We start from the raw sequence: 26,701 nt of genomic DNA on the forward strand, positions 1-26,701 counted from the left end.
CCAAATATTGCCAGAAAGGCCACAAATGGATGACACTCTCGGTGTCCAAATATTGCCAGAAAGGCGGTCACATCATAGGTGACATTTTCTATGCCCACATACTTGCCAAGAACCATCTTTCACTTTACTTTATCATGTTTCAAATATCATAGTTACATTACATCATTATAATCATAGTCACGAAACATCATTAAACCATAGCATTATTATACTCATATTTCGTAACATCGAAGTCGTTTCATTTCATCGAAAATCATCATATTCGTAAAACCTTTCATATCCCACAATCCATAAATCAACAACATAGTACGAAATACCATAAAACATCATTCGAAAGGGTTGTGGGTTTAGCAGGAGACGTTACCTGGATTCCTGCTTAATAACCTTTTAGCCGGGGGAGGCTTGTAATATCCTTTATCTTCCTTAATCTATTCAAGAATAATTTTATTAATAAACGTTTCGTTATTTAGCTTTTAAGCCTAAATATTAGTTAGCGCTTATTAAGGTCATAACGGTTATTATAACGTTGTAAGGGTCTCCTTAAAGGTCATTATTTCTTAATTGTTAATAACCTTTTAATTAAGGTGACTTTTTAACAACTAATTAATGAAATGACTCATTTAGCTATATTTTTAGAAATTATCGAAACATTAAAATTATAATACTACAAATTATATAACCTTTCGAAAACGTAACATTATTCTAGTTCATAGTTAATAATTAATTAGTCGTCCAATAATTAGTTAAGTTTAAAGTTATAATAGATCCACTAATATTATTTTAATGTTATTTAGTCATTTTAAACTAACAAGTCAAGTAACTAATTATTATAAGTGAACTTAAGGATTAGTGAAGTACTCATAACTTAAACTTAATTAAAAAACAACAAGCGTGATGAATTATTTTTAATTAGTTTTAAACAACCCAACTAGTTTAGAAATCATGAATTATAATCCAATAATAATTTTAGTAAATAAGTTAGGTGGTTTAGTAAAACTAACTAAATCAGTCCACTAAAGCTCAATATATTAAAGCAACAAGATTAACGTAAATGATTAACTAAAATCAGTCCACTAAAGCTCAATATATTAAACAACAAGATTAACTTAAATGATTTAACTAAGTAAATCAGATTATAAGCCCAACATTATACTTAACGTGGTTAATTAAACTAACATAGCTTAATGAAATACTAAATCAGTTTTAGTTTAACTCAATTTGGCCCATCTAATATAAGTAGTTTAGCTAAAACAATAAAAGTCAGATTTGAGCCCAAATTATGTACATGCAATACTTATTTGAGTTGTTTTAACTGGTATAAATCAGTTTCCTTTAGGCCCAACTTAAATTATAACACTAGGTAGTAATTTGGCTTGCATCAACTTAAACTAAAGAAATCAGAAATTTAAAAGAAGAATGTCATCACCTCTGCTACTAGGAGCAGGGAGGACGAATCGCGACTGAGGTGGACGCTGGCTTTGGTGGTCGACGACGAGCAGCAGCGACGTCTCCGGCGATGGTCTCCGGTGGTTCAGCGCGCGCGGGTCGTCGGTGGTTCAGCCCGGTACTGCAGCGCACGAAGAAGAAGAGGGCGAGAGGGACAGCGCGAGGAGAGAGAGAACGTGAGTGCTGCGCGGGTCTCCGGCAAGCTGCACGGTGGTCGGCGAACGACAGCGGTGAAGGCGCGACTGAGCCGGCGCAGGTGGCGCGCCGGTGGCCGGCGGTGGTCGGTTGTGGGGGTCGAAACAGAGGGAAAGAGGGAAGAAATTCTTTGTGATTTCTTGTGGTTTTAAGTTTGTAATTGAAACTCATTTCTTCTATGTATTTATGGACAGATTTTTGGAACAAAGGTTGAAGGTGGTAGGATGGTGATTGGTGGTTTTTTGTTAATAGGAAGCTAGGAGAGGGGACAAGTAGGAGATAGGGGAGATAGTAGGTGATTAATGGTGGTTCAATTAAGGGAAATTAGTTGTAGGGGGAAGAGGTTGGGTTTGTTGACCGTGGGTTGGGGGTTTCTTTTTTTTTTTTTTTTTTTATTAATTTGCTTAAACTTGGTTGGTTTCCTTTGTTGTAATAAAAGTGACTAACTTAGGTGTTATTAGTAATCTTACTCTTCAATTACAATATTTTATAGAATTAGTTAGTTTGTTTAAAAGCTCAAAAATAAAATAGTTCATAATTAGACTTACTTAACTAAAACAATTATTAAGTGAACGATTTAACTTTCTTAATTATTTAATTAAACATGTTTAAAATTTTGGATATTACATCCTTACCCCCTTAGAAAAAGTTTCGTCCTCGAAACTTACATAGCATTGTCAAAAGGATAAAATCATGCATTCATAAACTTGAACATTCATACATAAGATTTCAGAAGCACATAATTAAACACATCAAAGTCATCTATTCAAACAAGTGAGGGTATTTTGTTCTCATCTGATCTCTACTTCCCAAGTGGCTTCGGATGACGTGTGATTAGCCCATAAAATCTTAACCATAGGAATTACTTTGCTTCTAAGTCGCTTTTCCCTACGATCAAGAATTTCAATCGGTTTCTCTTCATAAGTCAAATCCTTCCTTAGCTGCAAAGGCTCGTGTCTGATCACATGGCTAGGGTCTGGTATATACTTTCGCAACATCGACACGTGGAAAACATTATGAACTTTATCCAAGTCTGTCGGCAACGCCAAGCGATAAGCTACTTCGTTGACTCGATCCAAAATCTCATATGGACCAATGTACCTCGGACTTAGCTTACCAGTTTGACCAAATCTCATAATACCCTTAGTAGGCGAAATTTTCAAGAAACATGATCACCTACTTCGAACTCCAATGGTCTCCTTCGACGGTCCGCATAACTCTTTTGTCTTTCTGTGCGGCTTTCATCCTGGCTTGAATTAATCGAACTTTTTCCGTTGTTTCTTGTATCAAGTCAGGTCCAATCATTCGAGCTTCATCATGTCACTCCAACACAGGGTGTTCTACATCTTCTTCCATACAGTGCTTCATATGGTGCCATTTGGATGCTAGCTTGATAGCTGTTGTTGTAAGAAAACTCAACCAATGGCAAGTATTTCTCCCAACTTCCTTGAAAATCCAGAATACATGCTCTCACATATCTTCAGAGTCTGAATGGTCCTTTCTGTTTGACCATCTGTTGCTGGATGGAAAGCGGTACTAAAATCCAGTCTCGTACCAAGTGCCTTTTGTAATTCCTTCCAAAACTTTGCTTGGAATCTCGAATCACGATCTGACACAATAGAACTTGGTACTCCATGCAATCTGACAATTGTGCTCATATATAACTCAGCTAGCTTATCCAAACTCCAATTATTTCTAATGGCTAAGAAATGTGCGGATTTTGTCAGTCTATCCACAATGACCCATATAGAGTTCATTCCTCGAAATGATGGTGGCAACCCCATGATAAAATCCATAGAAATTGAATCCCATTTCCATGCAGGAACATCTAATGGTTGCAACAATCCTGCAGGTCTCTGATGTTCGATCTTTATCCTTTGACAAGTCAGACATCTTGACACAAATTCTGCAACTTCTTGCTTCATATTGCTCCACCAGAAGGTCTGCTTTAAATCCTTGTACAACTTGTTTCCTCCAGGGTGAACAGAAAAAGGACTGTTGTGAGCTTCTTCCAGAATTCTCTTTTTCAATGCCTCCTTATCTGGAACACATGTTCTACCCTGAAATCTCAACGTGCCATCATCTTGGATCACAAATCCCGGTGATTTTCCCTTCTTCACATCACTCTTTATCTTTTGCAACTCCAAGTCTCCATCTTGCGCCTCTTTATTTCTTCCAACAAAGTCGGCCTCAACTCCAATGCGTACAACTGTGCTTCTATTTTCGGTTGCATGATCTCCACTTTCATCTTCATCAAATCATCATTGATTTCTTTCGGCAAGGTTAAGGTTGTGTTTAGGTAGGATTTGCGGCTTAGAGCATCAGCTACGACATTAGCTTTGCCTGGGTGATATAGGATCTCGACATCATAATCCTTTAGGAGTTCAAGCCATCTACGTTGCCTCAAGTTCAATTCCTTTTGGGTAAAAATGTATTTAAGGCTTTTGTGGTCGGTGAAGATCTTACACGGAACACCATAGAGATAGTGTCTCCATATTTTGAGAGCAAACACAACTGCGGCTAGTTCAAGGTTATGAGTTGGGTAGTTTTGTTCATGAGGCTTGAGTTGACGGGAAGCATATGCTATAACTTTATCATTCTGCATCAACACACACCCTAATCCATGCTTAGAGGCATCGCTATACACAACAAATCCATCAGTTCCAGAAGGGAGAGTAAGAACAGGAGCAGTGGTGAGACGCTTCTTCAACTCTTGAAAAGCTGCTTCACATTCATCACTCCATACAAACTTAACCGTCTTCTTACCAATCGAGTTATAGGCATGGCTATCTTGGAGAAATCTTGGACAAATCTTCTATAATATCCAGCTAAACCCATAAAACTCCGAACTTCAGGAACATTAGTGGGTCTAGGCCATTCCATGATAGCTCTTATCTTTTGTGGATCAACCGAGACTCCAGTATCTGAAATGATGTGCCCTAGAAAGGCAACTTCTTTCAACCAGAACTCACATTTCTTCAACTTTGCATACAACTTCCTTTCTCTCAACACTTCTAACACCTTCCTCAAATGTTCTTCATGCTGATCAAGTTTCTTGAAAACACCAAGATATCATCGATGAATACAACCACAAACTTATCGAGGTATGATTTAAATACTCGGTTCATCAGATCCATGAAGACAGCAGGGGCATTGGTTAACCCAAATGGCATTACTGTGAATTCATAATGACCATATCGGGTCCTGAAAGCAGTTTTTGAAATATCTTCTGGCTTTATGCGGAGTTGATGATATCCGGATCTTAAATCAATCTTGGAGAAGATAGTTGCACCTCGAAGTTGGTCAAAAGATCATCAATACGAGGCAATGGATATTTATTCTTGATGGTGATCTTGTTCAACTCTCGATAATCAATGCATAACCTCATGCTTCCATCTTTCTTCTTGACAAATAGAACTGGTGCACCCCATGGCGACACACTAGGTCGAATATACCCCTTCTCGAGTAATTCATCTAGTTGCTTTTTCAGTTCTTGTAACTCAGCAGGTGCCATTCGATAAGGTGCCTTGGAGATAGGAGCAGATCCAGGAACGAGGTCAATGCTGAAATCTATTCTCTCTTTCTGGTGGCATGCCAGGTATCTCTTCCGGAAATACATCAGGGTACTCACAAACTAGGGAATATCGGATAACGAGGGTTCAGGTTTGGTTAGGTCTACCACACTACATAGGTATCCATAATGACCCTTTGAAAGTAACTTGAAGGCTTTCAAGGATGAGATGATTTCAGGTTTGGGTTGGACTTTTCTTCTTCGATAAGAAACCTTACACCCATCTGGCTTCCTGAGGGTTATTTCATGGTTAAGGCAATTTATGTCGCTTTGTACTTCGACAACCAATTCATTCCCAATATCACATCAAAGTCGGTTAATTCAAATTGAATGAGGTCTACTTGAAATTCACATCCTCCTATAAGAATAGGACAATTTCTATACATGACATCACATAAGATGGATTCACCATTAGGGATGGTGACAGACATGGCAGAGAATTCAGAGCATGGTTTTGCATTCAAGCTTCTAGAAAATGCACTAGATATAAACGAATGGGAAGCTCCAGAATCGAAAAGGACATAAGCAGGTACAGAGTTGACAGGAAAAGTACCAGTAATGACAGTATCATCTGCCTCTGCTTCATCACGCTGCATCATAAAGACTCTTCCAGCCTGCGGGGGTCCACGTGGAGGGTTCTTATTTGCGTTGCCTGCATTTCCACCATAGCCAGAGTTCTGGCCGTTTCTTTGACCACGATTCCAACATTTCCACTTCGCCAATCTGGAATTGGACAATTTTTAATCATATGACCTGGTTTACCACATCGATAACACTGATCACTTCCCCTACGACATTCATTCGTCATGTGGCCTTGTCTTCCGCATTTGTTGCATCGAGGAATTTGCTTCTGATCGTTTCCCGAATATCCCGTGTTCGGCTTTTTGTTGAAGTTGTTGTTGGAGTGGCTTTCATGAGATTTAGCTTTCTTTTTCCACCCTCATACACTTCCTTTCGCAGCTTCATTTTCCTTTCAACATTGATAGCCCGGTCATATAGCTCTTGATAAGACTTACTCATATTTGCAGCAAGCCTTTCTTGAAGATCCAGGTTCAAACCTCCTTCAAATCGATTCATCCTTTGACGATCCGTAGACACCAGATCAGGAGCAAATCGAGCTAACTCATTGAATTCACAGCATATTCCAGAACTGACATACCCCTTTGCCTCAGATGGATAAACTCAGATTCCATCTGGAGTTGCAGAGACTGAGGGTAAAACTGGTTTCTCATAGCCTCCTTTAAACCTTCCCATCCAAATCCAGGTTGATTCTGCATCTCTCTAGCAGTCTTCCACCACAAATCAGCTTGCCCTTTTAAGTAGAATACAGCAAAGTTAACTTTCCACTTGTCGGACACTGGGTGGCATCAAAGAGTTTCTCCATGCCATTCAACCATTCCTCGAACTCGGGGTCAGGTTTTCCATCATAAGTAGGCGGCTTTGAGCAGAAAACCTTTTGAACATATTGGAGCATTCTTCCTGCTCCGTCTTGGCCCTTGGTCGGTTTCCTTGTAAGAATTCCATCATCAGCTTCATTATATCCACCTGATTTCCGTTAGCATTTTCAGTCGTTTCTTCGAAAACAGGGTCACTTCGCAAGGTATCTAGCCTTTGCCTCATTTCTTCAAGTGTGACTTCAGGCCCATGGGTTCCACTTCCACTTGTTGCCATGTTCTAAAACATCACATATTCCATGTGCATAACATGTTAAACGAGGCATAGACGTCATCGTAAAAATATATAAAAATATTCCCTTCCCCGATCCTAACACTCACACTCATTTTCATTTTTAAACACTTATTAACTACACCATTTAGTATTCATATTATTAAATTATATGAACCCTATACTTATGGTGATGACTCTCGTTTTACTAGATTACTTTACCATCTATTTACTAATTTAAGTAAAACCTTTGAGATTTTACTTGAGGCATCGAGAACCGTTGCTCTGATACCAACCTGTAACGCCCCGACCTCTAATCATCATTGTTAAGTTAATTAATCGATTATTAGCAGCGGAACCTAGATAGTCGGTGCGTTACCGCCGTACTTTCCATAAGGAAAATACAAGGCAACATAAAATCATAAACTTAAACATTTTATAACATGAAGCATAATATAGATCCAACATTAGTCTTGATTAATAGAAACTTAGTTACTAATCAGAGTTTTGACATAAACTTAAATTAAAACCATGAGAGTCTAGATAATCTAGATATTAATTAAATCCTCACTGCTACGCCATCCCGTTATCACCATCGGTACCTAAAACATAAAACAAAACGTCGTGAGCCGAGGCTCAGTAACATACTACTCTAACATCGTAAATTCATTTCACATCATTTTAGTTAAAAACAGGGAGAATAGAATAAGTAAAACATTTCACAAACATATCATATCATGTTACATTATCTTCTTTATCATGTTCATCATCATTATATTTTACTTTGGTAACTTGGCTAGTACAACGGAAGGGACGTCTCCCCAAAACATCATAACATCATAAACGGAAGGCAGCCACCCGAGGACAAAAGCCCTCACTAAACGGAAGGTGGCGTTATTTGCCCAATATTGCGCGGTGCCACCCGAGGACAATAGCCCTCACTAAACGGAAGGTGGTTAACCGGCCGGAAGGTACGTGCACGACCGGGGTAACAGAATACTTGCCAAGAACCGTCTTTCACTTGAATTTATCATGTTTCATTTCTTTTAAGCATATTGTCATCATCGTGAATAATTATATTCTTTCATTTCATCATAACATCATTATCATCATTTCATAGCATCATATCATCATAACCATCATAAAACAGTTCATTTCGATCCCGCAATCGATATATAAAACATAATATTAATCATGATCATAAAACATACTTTGAAGGGGAATGCGGGTGTTAGCAGTAGACGTTACCTGAATTCCTGCTTAATAACCTTGATAGCCGGGGGAGGCTTGTAATATCCTTTATCTTCCTTATCTATTCAAGAATAATTTTATTAATGAACGTTTCGTTATTTAGCTTTTAAGCCTAAATATTGGTTAGCGCTTATTAAGGTCATAACGGTTATTATATCGTCGTAAAGGTCTCCTTAAAGGTCATTATTTCATAATTGCTATAACTTTTTAATTAGGGTGACTCTTTAACAACTAATTAATAAAATAACTCATTTAGCTATATTTTTAGAATTATCGAAACATTAAAGTTATACTATTACATATTATAAAACCTTTCGAAAACATAACATTATTCTAGTTCATAGTTAATAATTAATTAGTCGTCCATTAATTAGTTAATTTAAAGTTATAATAGATCCATAACATTATTTAATATTATTTAGTCATTTAAAACTAACAAGTCAAGTAACTAATTAATTAAGTGAACTTAAGGATTAGTGAAGTATCTATAACTTAAACTCAATTATAACAACAAGCTTAATGAATTATTTTAATTAGTTTTAAACAACTCAACTAGTTTAGAAATCATGAATTATAACCCAAAATAATTTAGTAAATAAGTTAGGTGGTTTAGTAAAACTAACTAAATCAGTCCACTAAAGCTCAATATATATTAAAGCAACAAGATTAAATTAAATGATTTAACTAAGTAAATTCAGATTATAAGCCCAACATTATGATTAACTTAATAAATTAAACTAACATAACTTAATAGAATACTAATTCAGCTTTAGTTTAACTCAATTTGTCCACCTAATACTAGATAACTTAGCTAATACAATTAAAAGTCAGATTTGAGCCCAACTAAAGAACATGCAACACATGCATTGAGTTGGTTTACTAAAGCTAATCAGTTTTTAGGCCCAATTACACTAATTAACAAGGGTACAAGTGAACTATAATTATAGTACTTGAAAATCAGTTTTAAGAGGGAAAATGAAAATAAAAGAGGTGGTATACCTCTGCTCTCTTGAGCAGGGACGAAAAACACGGGCTGGGCGAACTCCGGCGAGAAGCGCAGGCGACGGAACGGAATGTCGGCGGTGGAAACAGACCAGCGACGACCGTAGATCTCCGGAGCTCCGGCGGCGGCGGAACGACAGCAGCAGCAACAACACGCGAAACAGAGGAGTGTGCGAGCGAGAGTGAGAGAGAGAGGAAGCAGCGACGGGCTGTGACGTGGGTCGCCGGCGAGGGACGGTTATGATTTCGCCGGTCAGAAGGCGGTGGTGCGCCGAAGGTAGTGCGCACAGTGGCGGTGTGGGTTGGTGCGTGAGAAGAGGAGGAAGGAGAGGAGAAGAAATTCTTTGTGATTTCTTTGTGGTTTTAAGTTTGTAATTGAAACTCATTTCTTCTGTGTATTTATTGGACAGATTTTTGGAGACAAAAGGTTGAAGGTGGAAGGATGGTGATTGGTGGTTTTGTTGATAGGAAGCTAGGAGAGGGGACAAGTAGGAGCTAGGGGGAGATGGTAGGTGATTAATGGTGGTTCAATTAAGGGAAATTAGTGTAGGGGGGAAAAAGGTGGGTGTTGACCGTGGGTTTTGGGGGGGGGGGGTTTCTTTGTTTTTTTTTTTATTAATTTGCTTAAACTTGGTTGGTTTCCTTTGTTGTAATAAAAGTGACTAACTTAGGTGTTATTAGTAATCTTACTCTTCAATTACAATATTTTATAGAATTAGTTAGTTTGTTTAAAAGCTCAAAAAAAAATAGTTCATAATTAGACTTACTTAACTAAAACAATTATTAAGTGAACGATTTAACTTTCTTAATTATTTAATTAAACATGTTTAAAATTTTGGGATATTACAAACCTGCTGTTCCCAAACCTAAGGAACAAACCGCAACTCCCAATCCTTCTCAAACTCCCTCGTCTTCTCAAAATCCTACCATTGGTTCTACATATACTCTAGCTCATGCTAGAAGGTTGGATTCTTTGTTTTCCTTGGTTATGGGTCATTCGGAAGCAATGATGGAGTTTGCTACGGAAGCTAAGGATTTAAATGGGTTGGTAAAAGGGGTCATGAGCAAAGTTGACAAAGCCTTGGATGGACAACAAGAAATTATGGCTCGGCTTGGTGAACTTTCTTCCTCAATTCAAGCTATGAACTCTAGATTGTTCAAGTTGGAAGACATTGTGCTCAAGGGAAATGATACATTGGCCGAAAATCATCAAGAAGTGATGGCAAAGCTATTGATGTGGTGGAAGAAGTAGAACAACCTCCCTCTCCTAAATCATAAACTTTTCTCGTTTAGCTTGTTTTATTTTGTGTGGGAACATGAACTTTGTTTAATATTTGTCTTTTCTATCCTTCTCCTTAATCATGCTACAATGGAACTTATTGGTTTGCTTAATTCTAAGTTTGATCTTTTTGCATGTGTGCGTCTAAATGAATGGCTAATATTCTTGGATTGCGGTTTTTGAGAGTTGAATGCTTTATTTGCTTATACTAACCAACTTATTTCTTACAAGTTTGGTGGTGTGATGTGTTTAGTGAATAATATTCATCTTTTTGAAATCGTGGACTATGTTTTTGAAGATGCTAAAGGGGGAAAGATAAGGCAAATCAGAGTAATTTTTTTTTTGTCATGAATTATGTGCTCATATTTCGACTTTACAAAATAAAATAACGAGTCTATAATACTTAATTTAACTTGGTTACAAACTTTGTTAAAATTATTTTTATATGACTTATGTGTATTATTTTTAGTATATGCCTTTTGTTGCCATCTTCAAAAAGGGGGAAATTGTTGACTCTTGAGTTTTGAAGATGACCTAACCACAAAAGACATAGTATATTTTATTTATGTTGATTGCAAGGTAATTCATGCTTGAGCTAAGAGAATACTTGATTGAAGATTAAAGCGGAGAATTAATCAAGATTGAAGTAAAGATGTTCGAGATGAAGAATCAAGCATGGAATGAAGATTAGAATACATTAGGGTATTTATTAATCTTCTTGTTAAGGTTGAGTAAAAGCTTTATTAAGTTCGTGGTGAATTCTCAAAGGAACTTGGTTCTGTTCCCATGAAAGGAATAGACCTGGCATTATAGGAACAAGGCTTAGGAACAAGACTTTAAAACTAATTTAGGAACTTCTAAGTGACTAATATTGTGCGCCTAAGATAATTGTGTGCCCAATATAGTTGTTAGAGTTTTTAGGGATATTTTGACTAAGATGCATTATTTTAGGAAGATAGTTTAAGTTTGTTAGGAAAAGATTTTAAAAAGATTTTCTGATTTTAAAATAACTGATTTTCAAATATTATCTTTTTAAAATATATATTTTATCTTTTATATTTTATTTAAAAGATTTAGTTTTCGAAAATATATTATTTCCGGTTTTCAAAATGTTTCGGATTTTTTTAAAAAAAACTGTTTTCCGGTTTTATAAAAGATTTTGAAAAAGATATTTTTTCCTAAAAACTAGCTAAAGGATTTTATTTATTTATTTCCTAAATTCTAGGTTACACGCCTAAGGTTTACTGCTACACGTTTATGTAGTTATTGGATTTAGTGGCTTAAGTTAATTATCCTCCAAGTATTTAATTAAATTAAATTAAATTAATTATTCTCCAAGTTTGCAAAAACCACGTAATATGTTACTGCTTCTATGAAGTGAAGTAGTGGATTAGTGGATGCTTTACATGACATGGAATAGTTAATTTAATTTAATTAATTAATTAAACATCATGGAGAACATGTGATAATGGTCTAAGTTAGTGGAAATCATGTCTTGTCTTAATGGTCTATAAATAGGCGCCTAATTCATTTGAGTAAAAGTGTGTCTGACTTAGTTAATTTGTCCTAAGTTATCTAAAGTGTCAGTGCCTTTACTTTAGAGAATTCATACTTACATTAATCGAGTTTTTATTACTCTTCCATTGTTTTACAAAGTGTATTTTTGGAAAAAGGGTTTGAGTGAACTCTTGTAAGTGTGAGAAAGCTTTGAGTGAAGCAAGAGAAAGAGAAAGAGAAAGAGAAAGGAACTTTAGTGAAGTTTGAGAGAAAACGTCAGTTGTTGGGAACTGTCGTTGGGAACTTGAGTTGAGTGACTTAAGTTGAGAATCGAGAGAAAAGTAATAGGTTGTAATCAGAGTTGTTTTGGCCTATTATAGTGGAAAGTTGTTTAAAATCCCTTGTGGTCGAGGTTGTTTCTTCCTACTAGGCCTAGAAAGTTTTTTCTCGTAAAATCTCTCATGTTCCCATTGTTTGTTCCCAATTTTACTTTTAATTCCGCAAAAAGTAGTGCTTATTCTCTCACTATAATTCACCCCCCCTCTTATAGTGCTCATATTATACAACAAGGTGTTTCATAGGACTTGCTATCCTGCAGACCATACCTCTTCAACAACTCCTTGAGGTATTTCTGTTGATCGATCATGATTCCATCTTTGGTTTGCTTGATTTGAAGGCCAAGGAAGAATCCAAGTTCTCCCATCATACTCATGATAACGAGCAGAGAGTGAACTCGAAGATATCCCCTCGGTCGGTCCTGGGAGGTTAGAGGACTCGAGGGGCCGAAGAGCTTGAAGTAGGGGACCCCGAGCTTTGTTATACGCCGAGATATCACAATTATGACCCGAGTTGGTCATGAATATCTTTAGCCATTATTTGGCTAAGTATGAGTGAGCCCATTAGATTGACCAAGTAGGGGTACCCAACTCGGGGGCCAATGAGCCTTCCCATGTGATCCCGAGTTGGTCATAAATATCCTTAGCCATTATTTGGCTAAGTATGAGCGAGCCCCTTGGATTGACCAAGTAGGGGTACCCAACTCGGGGGCCAATGAGTCTTCCCATGTGATCTCGAGTTGGTCATGAATATCCTTTGTCGTTATGTGGCTAAGTATGAGTGAGCCCCTTGGATTGACCGAGTAGGGGTACCCAACTCAGGGGGCCAATGAGCCTTCCCATGTGATCCCGAGTTGGTCATGAATATCCTTAGCCATATTTAGCTAAGTATGAGTGATCCCCTTGGATTGACCAAGTAGGGGTACCCAACTCGGGGATTGTTGGAGATAGTCAGGATTTTTGGTTGATAGAGGATTTGACCATTAGAGAGTTTGACCGTTGACTCTTGACTTCCGGCTGTTGAACCTTTGGGCCTTAAACTGAATTGGGCCTTAGACCTTGCATTGTGTATGGGCCTTTTTCCTCTTGACCCAAACCTTTGGAGGGCCCGTTATGCGATCCATAGGTTGTCGTGACACGGGATGGGGGCGGCGGCTTATATATAGAGGTCAGGAGAGAGAATTTTCCGTACATCAAATCATTTGCAATCATTGGAATCTCCTCTTTCTCTCTCTACAATCTCTCTCCTTCTCTCTCTATAATCTTTCCTAGTTTCACCTGGTCCCGAGTCCTCCGAGTGCACGTCCCTGTTTTCGTTCCCGACTGTGATTTCCTGAGAAGGTACGCCTCTTAGTGACCCTCTTCTTTTCTTTATTTGTTTCTAGGTTCTTAGGATATATGGATCCCGAGATGGATCTTACCACTTCTGCTTCCCCTCCCATTAGATTATCTGAAGAGATTCGGGGGATAGATGGTTTCTTAGTTAATACTCGGGTTCCTTGCGAGGACCCCTCTAATATTCCCGAGGTCGTTGCCCTGTCTACTCCTTCGGATTCCCTTAGCGAGGAGGACGAAGGAGTCGTTCCCGGACCTTTTGAAGTTTCCTTAGCGCACAAACCCTGTAGTTCAAGTTATTTGGATCGGTTAATAACGGACAAGGTTGTCATGGTATCTGAGGAGGCCGAAGACGAGGCCCCAACTACATCAGGACAGGAGTTCCCCCCTCTGGACCCCGAGGGTGGCCCTCACACATACTTTCCCGAGGCTTCTTTCCTGAAGTACATGGAAAGGAATGCCAATACATTGGAACTAAGTTTTGGATCCAAGATCCCTTTTTTGTTATCCGAGCTAAGAGTGCGGAGTCGGTGTTGACGCCTCCAGTCGGGTGCGTTTCCGTCTATCATCAGAGCATGCAAATGGGCTTAAGATTTCCCTTACACCCGTTTATTATGTGGATCTGTTGAGTGGGTATCAGTTGACCCTTACCAACTTGCTGCCTAATAGTTGGTTGTCTATAAATGGATTTATTTCAGTTTGTGGGCTTTTAGATGTAACCCCAAGCCTGCGCCTATGGCGCAACTTGTTTACTCTGATGTTGGGGCCAACCGATCGTCATGTTCCGGGATGGTATCGTTTCCAGTGTCGGGCCGCATATAAAGTTGTGCGTGATGCCCCTTCGAACCAGAAGGGATTCAACCGAACATTTTATCACATTTACACTAGTGGTGACTGGGGGATCCCAATTTTGCCCCCCGAGGATGGCCCCAGATTCCGATTGAATCAGACGGTCCCCGAGATGTCTCGGGAGGAGGCGGTCGTTGGGGTGTACCTCTCCACTATCCCGAGGATAGCAACGGGGGACCTTGCTTATGTACCGTCGAATTGGTTGCCCACTCGTCATGACATCCGGAACGAGATGTTCTTGGCGGCAGTAGGCTTGAGCCGTAGTTGTGATAAGAGTAAATTCCTTAGCCAAATGTGCAAACTATTTCTTTTATGCTAAAACTTTGACATTTCTTTTGTTTCAGCTCTTGCCCGACTTCGACTAGATCCTGCGATGGCTGAGAGATTTACTAGTTGCACCAACTTGGCCGCGAAGCTCATGGCTGAACTCGACGCGGAGACCATGTCCGTACCCCCGCCTCCGAAGGTAAATCTTATTTATTGGATGCGGTGACTGTTCTTTTTGTTCTAGGCTAACCCGTTCTTTTTCCTCAGGATACCGAGGCCAAGAAAGCCAAGAAGCCTCACGTCCGCTCCCAAAAGCTGAAGGGAGATGTGGAGAAGGCTCAGGCTACCGAGAAAGCGGTTGTCGAGAAGGCTGCTACGGTGCCTTCGAATGTCATCTCCAAGGCTTCTGATAAGGCCTCCTCGGGGGTCTCCTCGGGAAACAAAAGGAGAGCTGAGGTTCTCCCCGAGGGTACTTTGGTGGAGTATGAGGAACCTCCCCAAAAGCGCTCCCGGGCTGACAATTTTGGGACCAATGCTCCCTTCACTTCCATCACCTCGGCTCAGAAGATGGCCCGAGTGAGGGCCGCCGTCCAGACTATGTACATGGACGCTGACGACGAGGCCCTTTTGGACTTGGGCATCGGGGAGATCAACACGTTGTACGAATCTTGGCTCGAGGTACATACTTAACCCGAGTGCTTTTTCCTTTCCCGACTTTGGATCTCTAACATTTTTGTTTGTTTGTTCGCACACCTCCATCTGTATGATATTTGTGATCAATCACCATTCTCAATTTGAGCGGGATGTTAATGATTAACACCGAGATTGAAAAATTGAACAAGAAGGTATCGGAACAGGAAGCCGAGGTCTCCCGACTCAACACAGAGCTTGACTCGCAGAAGGAGACTTTTCAGAAGGCTTCCGAGGCGGTCCAGAAGTATGATGCGCTGAAGGAGAGCAACAAGAAGGCATTAGAGGACCTCCAGACCAGCACCCTCGACCGGAATGGTAAGGAGAAGGAGCTTGATGAGCTGAAGCTCTCAGGATCGAAGAAGAAAGTCAAACGCGTGGAGCGGAAGTTGAAGGAGGCTTCCTCCCGAGAGTCGGCTCTTCAGGTAGAGCATGACAAGTTCCTGAAGGGCTGGAAAAGGTCTCCCGAGGGACATGCCTTTCTTGGTTAGATGATCTCCCGCTCCTATCGTATGGCGGTTAGGGAGACCAAGGACCGTCTGAAGGGCATACTAGTGGGCCCTGACTCTGCTCTAGACTGGAACGCGGTCGAGGCGGAGTTTGATGTTCGCATCGCCGAGGAGCAGAGGGCGGAGGCTGAGAAGGCCGCTAAAAAGGACGTCCTGCAATCCTCAGCTTCCAAGGCCCCTGAGACTACTGTCCCGACTGCTACTCCTTCCAAGGATCCCGAGACTCCTCATGACGAAGAGCCCGAGGATGTCCTGTCAGATGGTTCTAATGATGAAGATGGTACTGGTAGTACAGATAACTCGCCTGATAAGATCGGTGCTGTTTAAATTTGCTTGTACTATTGTATTTTTGCACTTTTTGTTTCTGATTCCCGGAAGTCTGTTCTTTGGATAAAACTTTGTTTGATTTCCGAGAGCCTGTTCTTGGAATTCATTAGGTTGTATTTTCTTTGTCATGAATGGAAGTGCTTGATTTTGGTTTTTCATGATTGACTTCATTTCATTTTGTTAAACATAACTGATGCAACTGCATAGGCCATGCAAATAGCCTTTTCATTAATTTTCATGATGAAACCACAATCCCCGAGGTTACAACTTACTGTCCCGAGTTGTGGTTAATCCAAATGAACATAAGGCTCAAGTGTGGCCCAACCGACAACTCTAATAAGGTCCATAATGTATGACCCCGAGTTGTGGTTTAACAAAAAATAACATAAGGCTCAACTGTGGCATAGAAGCTGATTATATGTAATACTTCTTCGGATTGTCTGCATTCCAAGGGCAGGAGAGTGGGGTGCCTTCTGGGGACTCAAGTCGGTATGTCCCGGGTTTGACCTCGGTAACAACCTTATATGGTCCATCCCACTTTGGCCCGAGCTTGCCTTTGAGGTGGGTGAGGTCAGTGGCTTCTACTTTCCTCACCACCCAATCCCCGACTAGAATGGGACGAGCTTTGACCCGCTGGTTGAATTGTCTTGCCACTCGTAACTTGTTGCGAATTGATCTCAGCAGAGCATTACCTCTCGTCTCGGGAAGGAGGTCGCGATTGACTGATTTCTCCTCCTCATTCTGTTCGTAGTCGTAGAACGTCATTCTCGGGGATGGTATCCAGACTTCCATAGGGAGGACAACTTCACTTCCATAAACCAAGCTGAAGGGGGACTGGCCTGTTGCCTCTTTCACTGTTGTTCGTGCTGACCATAGTACTCCCGGGAGGTCGTCAATCCAGCTCCCCTTAGCTCCCTCTAGAGATTTCTTTATCCCATTCAGACTATTTTGTTCGCACCCTCTGCTTGACCATTCGTCTGGGGTCAGGAGACTGCTGAGAATCTCGTTTGAAGACCAAACCTAGAGTAGTACTCCCAAGTAGGTCCGCTGTTAAGCTGCCTTCCATTGTCTGATATGAGGGTCTTAGGACCCCCGAAATGAGTGATAATGTTCCTCCATATGAAGTTCTGCACTTGTTTATCCATTATGGATGCCAATGGTTCCGCCTCCACCCACTTAGTGAAATAGTCGATGACTACCAACAGAAATCTTCGTTGCCCCGAGGCTGTTGGGAAGGGGTCTATCAGGTCCATCCCCCACTTGTCAAATGGCAGAACGGCTTGGATGGTGGTTAGATGATTGGTTGGAGCCCGAGGAATGTCCCCATAAAGTTGGCAATTAGGACACTTCTTGACCAGGACATCTGCATCGTGCTTCAAGGTTGGCCAGTAGTATCCTACCCTCAGAGCCTTCCCGGCTATTGTCCTGGCTCCCTGGTGACTGCTACAAGCCCCTTCGTGTATCTCCCTCAGAATGTAGTTTCCTTCGAAAGGAGTTACGGGTGCGCGTAGGATTTCTTATACAAGTGGCCTTCATGCCAGATAAACCACCCTACCTTCTTTTTGAGGGCTTCAGCTTCCTTCTCGTCCATGGGTAACAGTCCATCCCGAAGGTACCTTATGATTTCTTCCATCCAAGTGTCGGTGCGGTTTAGAGTGTTCACTTCTAGAGAATTGATGCTTGGCTAATTGAGGACTTCCCAAATTATGCTACGAGGCGCCAACCCCTCTGCTGAACTGGCCATGCGAGCTAGGGCATCAGCATGTTGGTTCTCGGACCAGGGGAAATGTTGAATGTTGAATGATGTCAACTTCTGGATCAACTGCTGGGTCTTGTTGAGGTACATCCTCATGTTGTCTTCCTTAGCTTCGTACTCCCTCGAGACTTGCCCTACTATCAGTTGGGAGTCCGACTTTGCCAGTATGTTCTGAGCCCCAGCCATAATGCATAGGGGTGTAAGCGGACTACGAAAAGTCCAGAGTCCAATCCAGTCCAGTCCAAACTTGTCGGACTGGACTGGACTGAAAATTTTTCGGACTGGACTCGGACTCAAATTTTTGAGTCCAAACATTTTTGGACTGGATTTGGACTCATCCTTTTGGAGTCCAATGAGTCCATTCTAGTCCAAAAATATTTTTATATATAATATATATTTAATACATATATAATATATATATTAAAAAAAATTGATACTATTTTTAAAATTTTGGAGTTTTCAACCTTCACTCTCTAAATATTTCAACTGGCGCCAAACAATTTAACTTGGCGCCAGACTATTGCACTTAGCTCCATTTGTTAAATAAGTAAATTATACTAGCAGTACTGCAGTAGTAGGCTAGTAGCCGACTAATTCTATCTCACTTCACTCCTCAGTCCTTACTACTCACTTCCTCTTACTCTTCATTTTCTTTCTACCTAACTGTCTCGACTCTCGCATTCTCTATTTCTCCCTCAGATTAATTCTCAGTCTCTCTGCTTCCTCTCAACTTAGATCAAGGTAAGCGTCTAATTCAACTTTTTATGTATAGTATTTTACTTTAATTTAAGCTTTCAATCTAATTTGTGGATATTGATAATTGAATCAGATGTCAACTGCTCAAGCATCTAAAACACGTTGTGAATCATTGAATCTAAATCGGGAAAAATTATACAATAGTCGGACTGGACTGGACTGGATTCGGACTCAAGAAAAAATTATCGGACTGGATTGGACTGGACTCAAAAAATATTTGGATCGGATTTGGACTCAATTTCTCGAGTCCAAAAAACTTTGGACTGGATTTGGATTTGGCAAAGTCCAATCCAGTCCAATCCACTTACACCCCTAGTAATGCAAATTTGTAGGCACAGAATCAGCGCTTCGTATTCAGCCTCGTTGCTTGAGGCAAGGAAGTCGAACTTCACAGCATACTCCATCTTATCCCTGACAGAGGGAATAATGAGCAGTCCGGCCCCACTGCACGACTTGGTTGCAGAACCATCCACTTGTAACTCCCACGACTCCCTTACTTCGATATCAGCCGGGCGAGAGCAGCACTCGCTAATGAAATCTGCCAAGGCCTGTGCCTTGACGGCCCTGCGAGGCTCATACTCCAACTCATAGTCGGCCAGCTGGTCGGCCCACTCGGTCATTCTGGTCGAGTGATTCATGTTTTCTATCAGCTTTCTGATGGGTTGTCCGGTCAGGACTATGATTGGATGGGCTTGAAATATGGCTTCAACTTCCTGCTCGCCATTACCAAGGCGAACACCATCTTCTCGGCTTCACTATATCTCGCCTCCACCCCTCGGTAGGCATGGCTGATGAAGTAGACAGGGTGCTGAGCTGCTTCCCTTTCGGCCACCAACACTGCGCTGAGGGCGTGTTCAGATACCGAGAGGTATATATAAAGAGTCTCTCCCGGCAAGGGAGATATGAGTTTGGGAAGCATTGCTAAGTGCTGTTTCAACTGCTGAAACGCCTCCTCTGCCTCTGTGTCCCAGTCAAACTCTTGTATTTTTAAAGCTCTGAAAAAGAGCAAGCTTTTGTCGGCCGACCGGGATAGGAAGAGCCCCAATGCCGCGAGGCACCCTGTTAGCCTTTGTACCTCCCGGACATTTCTCTGCGACGACATGTTCAAAACTGCATTGATATTGTCGGGATTTGCCTCTATGCCCCGTTCATCTACCAAGAACCCCAGGCACTTACCCCCTATTGCCCCGAATACACATTTTTTGGGGTTCAACTTCATGCCATAGCGCCTGAGTGTTGTTAACATTTCCCTGAGATCGCCTACGTGATCCATCTTCTTCTCACTCGTGATGATCATATCGTCCACATACACCTAAATATTTCTCCCGAGTTGCTCTGCAAAGACTTTGTTGATGGTTCGTTGATACGTAGCCCCTGCGTTTTTCAGCCCGAAGGGCATCATTATAGCAGTACACGCCTTGTGCCGTGACGAACGCTGTATGAACCCAGTCCTTTTCCACCATTGGGATCTGGTGACATCCCGCATTCGCGTCCATAAAGCTAAGCAACTCGTGGCCAGCTGTGGAATCGACTAGCCTGTCGATCATTGGGAGGGGATGGTTGTCTTTGGGGCATGCTTTGTTTAGATCCGTGAAGTTGACTCACATACGCCAAGCTCCATTGGCCTTCTTTACCAAGACCACATTGGCCAACCACTCCATATACTGACATTCCTCAATAATACCGGCCTCCAGCAACTTCTTCACTTCTTCCGCAGCTGCGGCATTCCTCTCGGGTCCCTGATGTCTGAGCTTTTGCTTGATGGGGCGAAATCCCTCCTTAATGTTCAGCTCATGGGACGCAAAGTCGGGGTTCAGCCCTTGCATGTCAGAGGCTGAGTAAGCGAAGACATCCTTGAATTCTCTCAATGTGTGAATTAGTTGCTCCTTGATCTCGGGGCTGAGGTTTGAGCCGATCCTCAATGCATGCCCGACTTCTGGCTCTATCATAACCACTTCGACCTCCTCCATTGGTCGGGGTCGTTCGTAGGACTTGGGGTTTTCAGATATGTAGACCCCGAGACTAGTGGGGGTTCCTGCCGGTTCTTCTCTTTTTCTTTTCTTCTTATTCCTCTCCTCGGGTGCTCTTGTTCAGAAGATGTTGGTGTAGCACGCTCGGGCTGTTTGCTGATCACCATATATCTTCGCGACTTGTCCATCATCAGTTTCATATTGCAGCAGCAGCTGATATACCGAGATAGATGCCTTTATCTTGTTCTGGTGGGCCTGCCCATGATAGCATTATATGGTAGTTGGGTATCAACTACTAGGAAATCTACTGGTAGACTTTTACTTTCCTCTCTCCCTGAGTCTTACGCCCAGCTTCACATGCCCGACAGGGTAGACTGACCCACCTCCGAAACCTATTAGCGGCTGGCTAGTAGGGATCACGTCCTTCTCGGTGTACTTCAACTTGAGCAAACAGTTGAGTGTGATGATGTCGGCTGATGACCCGCTATCAACAAGGATCCTCTTCACTCGGGAGTTGGCTATTTTCATTTCTATGACCAACGGGTCATCATGGAGGGGGGGGTGTGTAAGTGCCAGTCAGGCTCCCCGAACGTCATTACTGGGCACCCCGCCTTTGTAGGCTCTATTTCCAGTACCCGTTGTGTCATAGATTGAAGGTGGGCCTTTCGAGCTCGGCCAGATGACCCTCCCGAGGCATGGCCCCCGACAATGACACCGACATAGCCATCAGTGTTATCGCTGTCATTTCTTGTTTCCTTTTCCTTCCCCTTCTCTTCTCGGGGATGTTTGATGTACCTATTCAATTTTCCTTGATCATCTAGGTGATCCAAGGCCTTCTTCAATTCCCGACAGTCTTTCATGGTGTGACCGCATTCCCGATGGTATTCACACCATAACCGCTGGTCCCGCCTATCTTTTGAAGTTCTTATAGGTGGGGGAATAGGTAATACCAACTTGTGCTTGAGATCAAGATAGATTTCTCGCCTTTTTCTGTAGAAATGAGGGTCGTTCCCATTATCTACCACTCTCGGGAGCAGCTGTTGATTGCTTCTCATGTTTTTGTTTGATTCCCAGTAAGGGAGTTCTTCCTTCTTCTTCTTACACTTCTCTCCGACAGGTTTGCAAATGTCGGAGGCTTGGATGAACTTTTGAGCCCGAATCATGGCCTCGGTGAAAGTGGTAACTTCGTTCTCAGCGAGGGACCATCTGAACTTTCCCGGCCATAGTCTTGACATTAGGGCAGTGAACGCTACCCCGTCTTGAAGATCCGAAATCTTCAGTGATTCTTCATTGAACCGCTTGATATAATCAGCGAGGCTCTCGTGCTCTTGTTGCTTGATTAACATTAGGTGGATACTGGTCTTCTTGTGCCTACGTCCAGCGATGAAATGTTGGTGAAATAATGCTTCCAGAACTGAAAAGTTGGTGATAATGCCGGGTGTTAAGCCCGAGAACCAACTGAGCGCTAATCCCTTGAGGGTCGTCGGGAAATAGCGGCTCCAGGTGGCCTCGCATCCCGTTTGCACACTCATCTAGGCTTTATAAGCTGTCATATGGTCTTCGGGGTGGCTGCTGCCCGAGTACTGCTCGATGGAGGGGACCTTGATCTTTCCCGGGTTAGGAACATCCATGATATCCCGACTGAATGGGGTCATAAAATTGAGCACTCCTCTGTTTACCAAGGCGTTGGCCTTGTTCTGAGGGGACCCCGAGTCTCCTTCATCTTCATGCCTCGTTCTTTTGGACCCGACAGGGGACCTTTCTCGTTCCCTCCTCGGGGTCCGAGAGTGAGCTTGTACTTCCTGGAGTGTCTTTTCTCTCTCCTCTCTCTTCCTGTTTAAGAGGTTTCGAGTATCCTGATCCGCTCTGCGCTTGCGACTCTTCTCTATGATGCATCTGGCATCCGAGTTCGGAGTCCTCTGAGAGTTAGCTTGTCGGAACCTTTCTCCCCCCACTCGCTGCCCGTCCCGGTTAGGAACGTGAGTTTGGGGATCATCCCTACCTCGAGGCTCTCCACGGGCCAACTCTCGGGGTACCCCTTGATTGAGCTGAGGGATCCCGGCTATGAGTTCCTGCAAACTCCTTTGCATGTTATCGTTCAGCTGTCGGGCTATCCTTTCGATGTCTGCCATTGTGATTGGCACTGGGTCATCTCGGGGCACGGAGTGTTCGTCGTTGCGAGGGGTCGATCCCTCGTCGTCTATGGCTGGGGATTCGACCAAGGCATTGGGTTGTTGAGATTGGAGAGGTGTGGTTGGTGAGATAGTGTGCCTCGGGTGGTTTTCCTTCGGGGTGCCATGTTGCTCTCGGTACGTGACTTTGAGATGTAGTATCCCCATAGATGGCGCCAAACTGTTTCTGCCTCGAAACTAGTCAAAAGAGTAAAGTGTTTAGGGTGAGAGTCAAATCCCGAGTTAGGTTGGAATCCCGAGTCTTGTAACTGCCAATCCTGCAAAACAAGGAAAAACTGGCCCGGGAGTGTTCCCGGGAAAGCCCCTCCGACGCTCAAGTCAGTTGAGATTGAGGTAGAGAGAGAAAGTAAGCAAGTCTAGAGAGAGATGCTCTGGTTTTGTTAGGTGAGAATTGAATACCTGTTCATTGATGAGATGGTTGATATTTATAGTGCTGAGGATTTCCCAGACAGGAAACCCTTTTGGGAGCATCCCAATACCTAGGGGAGCCACCACCTTTTTAAGGTAAGTTGCTTTGTTCCCTAAAAGCTGGTGAATCTCCTTTGATATGCGAGGCCTAGGCCTTGGAAGGAGTGCTTTATGATATTAATTGGGTCATGATATGGGCCCAAACATTAAGTAACAACTCTTATCTTTTCGATTGAGAAAATGGAAATTTTTTTTTTTGTAAGAGCCGGAAATACAGAAGAAGGAGAATTAGCCTATATATTTTGGATGGAATTAATGAAAATTCTATTGTTTCAGTTCGGTTCAAACACATTTAATTTACTTCAGTTCAAAGAACATGACCTTAATTTACCAAGTCTTTCCTAGGGTTAACAACTATAGAATGAGCTTGAGATAATTCATTTGTACTAGATTTCATACAAAATACAGAGTTGAGAGACAAAGTAAAGGATTTAAAATTCTTCCAAATGTCGCTAATAGTGGAGTCGCAAAGCTTGAGGTTGACATGCAATTGAAATGTGATAATGTTGTTTGTTTTTAAAATATTTAATCTTAAGAATATTGTAGCATTTTTTACTGCATGGAGAAAAGCATAAGCTTCGATTTGCAATGCTGAGTAAGTAACGATGTGGCGTGCGCCTGAGTGTAACATAGAGCCAGGAGCTTATACTCCAACCTACAATTGCACCATATTTGTGGTTCTTTTTTTTATTTGTGCGCTTTCAGGCCCCATCTAGCTAGACGATTAATGTATTTGATCTAGGTAATCAAACACTTGTGCGGAATTTATGTGTTTTAAGCAAAGAACAAGCAATGAAGAATGGAGCGAATCAATGGAGATGGTTCGAACAAGTGATGGATAGTACTTAGTCTAGATTTCCTATAAAGAATTTAATTACCAAGGAATTAAACTAAGGATTTGAAAGCTTAAAGAATCTAATCACCCTCTTTAAAAAATTGATGAATACTCAATGCATTCGACCAAAATAAACAAACTCTATTTATAATTCAACTCTAATCAATAAATCGTACATCATATGCTATATATACGAAAACAAACTCCTATCTTGCTTAGGACAGGTCCCTAAGTCTTAATCCTAATCAAACTCTAAATAAGATTGAATCATGTAAAATCCATTATTCTAAGAACGTAGGCAAAAATGCTTGAGGTTGACATGCGATTGAGATGGGATAATGCAGTTTGTTTTTAAAATATTTAAATTTAAGAATCTTGTAGCATTTTTTATTGCATGGAGAAAAGCATAAGATTCGATTTGCAATGCTGAGTAAGCAACGATGCGGCGTGCGCCTGAGTGTAACATAAAGCCAGAAGAAGAGCTTATACTCCAACATATAATTGCACCACATTTGTGGTTCTTTTTTTATTTACGGGCTTTCAAGCCCCATCTAGCTAGATGATAAATGCATGGGGTAGGAGAAGGGAACTGTGAAACTCATACAATGGTGGTTTTTGAGGTGGGAGGAGAGGAGGGAGTGAAACTCACACAATGGTTGACCTTGAAAGAGTTAAACCATTTGTTAAAGAAGTCTTCCTACAACTTGAACATGTTATAGGGATAAAGAGAGACATCCCTAAAGAGGATTTTGTTTCTATGAAGCCAAAGAGTGAAGACAAAGGTGATTGTGCTGGATTATAAGCATATCTTTATTGTCTATGTGGAATGAGCGCGGATTTGACTACCTCATTGTGAAATTTTTGGTTTTAATATGTTCTAGAAAACAAGTGGCCGAAAATTCTTTAAAAGGTAGACTCATAAACCAAATTGGATTTTTGAAAACCATAGCGACTTCTTAGGGACTTATTTAATTTAGATTTCTCCGTCCGGACTTCATAATTAGTCAATGAACTAAAGATTAGTTCAAGGGTGAGGTTACTAATATGATCATGAAGCAATATTCTTCTATTGCTAGCCTCTACTTAATACGATTCATGTTCGAGTTTTATGCAAATAAACAACCAATCAACGTGTTCATGCATTTTGAAAAATAATCTATGTTGGTTTATTAAACAAGCAAAAGACTAACTCTCTGATATGTTCTTTATGCAATCTAATTACAGGGATCCTAAAGCAACCCACATCCTCTACCCAACACCATCCTTCTCTCACCCTCCACTCCCATCACCGACATCCCAACATTGCCACCCAGTAGCGGTAGAACCCCTAACCTGCTGCTCGAGGAAATCGAAGGTAAGGCAAGGCAAGAAAACAACAACAGTGACAAGAAGGAGGGTGATAGCGAGAAGCACGGAGGGGGTGAGGAAGAGGCAAGGGGCCGACGACATAGGGAGTGCTACAACAGCGACGCTGCGTGCTCGTAAAATGGACAAAGCCAAGGGGGGATGGGAGGGGAGGAGGTTGCGGCCTGCGGGGGTGTCGCCTTTGCGGCCCTAGGGTGGGGTGCGGTGGGGGTGGGGGTGGTGGTGGTGGTGGGGAGTGGGTGGTTGTGGCATTAGGTTGGTTAATTAGGGTTGAAAAAGATAGGATTAATGACTAGTGAAATTAACAGTTGGTAGTCATTAATGGCATTTTGATGTATTACAGTGAAACTCGAGGGTACCTAGTAATTTGGAAAAGTGAGAAGATACCTGGTGAATTTTCTGAAAATATCCGGGGTAATTGGTGAAAAAATCGTAAAATTTGATTTTCATAATATCTTTTCATTTTAGAATTTATTTATTATAAATACAATAAATTATCCTAAATAATTAATTGGGCTTTTCGACAATGGGCTTTAAATATGCAATTAATCATCATTAACACTAACCGCCATTTCTAAATAAGTGCAATAGGTTTGATCTTCACGCTTGCCAGCGCACAAGTTTAACCATTAATATCGCTAATTATGTATTTATAAAAGTTATAAAAAGTTGATATCATGAAAATATTCATTGAAATAAATCCAATAACATTTTATACAATCAGGTGAGGTGTGTGAATAATGCAAATGTCAAAGTTTTGCACTTAATAAGAAAAAGAGGATGTAATTAATTAGGCTTTTACGATTAGCTTAGAGTAAATAAATAGACTTGAATAAAATGATTTTAGGCTTACCTCTTTAGATTGCTCTTCCTCGTTACGAAAATAATTAGGATGACGGTATGTTTCATCATTAGGTACTAAAATATGATGACACAATTGTGTGTCTACAGAAGCCGCCACTGTGACTGAGGTTTGTAAAACCAAAAGAAGATGTTAACAAATAGGTGCAAACAACTCAGATAATGATGCGATGGTACAAACTTAGACTCTCTTATGAGGATACATGAGACATTATGCATGGTAGGGTTATGCAAAGATAAGAAGGAAAATAGATTGACAAAACGCTATGCAAGATAAGGG

General features: G+C 41.4%; 2 protein-coding genes and 1 long non-coding RNA gene across 3 annotated transcripts; all 3 read right to left on the reverse strand.

The window, feature by feature from the left end:
• Nucleotides 1-2,432: 2,432 nt before the first annotated feature.
• LOC130591850 (uncharacterized) lies at nucleotides 2,433-2,777 on the reverse strand. Its single transcript, XM_057395791.1, has one exon. It carries the CDS (start codon nucleotides 2,775-2,777, stop codon nucleotides 2,433-2,435), a length of 345 nt encoding a protein of 114 aa, XP_057251774.1.
• Nucleotides 2,778-7,288: 4,511 nt separating this feature from the next.
• On the reverse strand, nucleotides 7,289-9,422 carry LOC130592012 (uncharacterized). Its single transcript, XR_008970038.1, has 2 exons — nucleotides 9,128-9,422; nucleotides 7,289-7,479 (listed from the first exon to the last, which is right to left on the reverse strand). It is a non-coding gene; the product is annotated as an uncharacterized LOC130592012 (long non-coding RNA).
• Nucleotides 9,423-20,820: 11,398 nt separating this feature from the next.
• LOC125498575 (uncharacterized) lies at nucleotides 20,821-22,232 on the reverse strand. Its single transcript, XM_048646804.1, has 2 exons — nucleotides 21,336-22,232; nucleotides 20,821-20,955 (listed from the first exon to the last, which is right to left on the reverse strand). The coding sequence occupies exons 1-2, from the start codon at nucleotides 22,230-22,232 to the stop codon at nucleotides 20,821-20,823; spliced, it is 1,032 nt and encodes a 343-aa protein (XP_048502761.1).
• Between the last annotated feature and the right edge of the window lie 4,469 nt (nucleotides 22,233-26,701).

Source organism: Beta vulgaris, chromosome 6, assembly GCF_026745355.1.
Source record: "Beta vulgaris subsp. vulgaris cultivar EL10 chromosome 6, EL10.2, whole genome shotgun sequence".
NCBI classification, from domain to species: Eukaryota; Viridiplantae; Streptophyta; class Magnoliopsida; order Caryophyllales; family Amaranthaceae; genus Beta; species Beta vulgaris.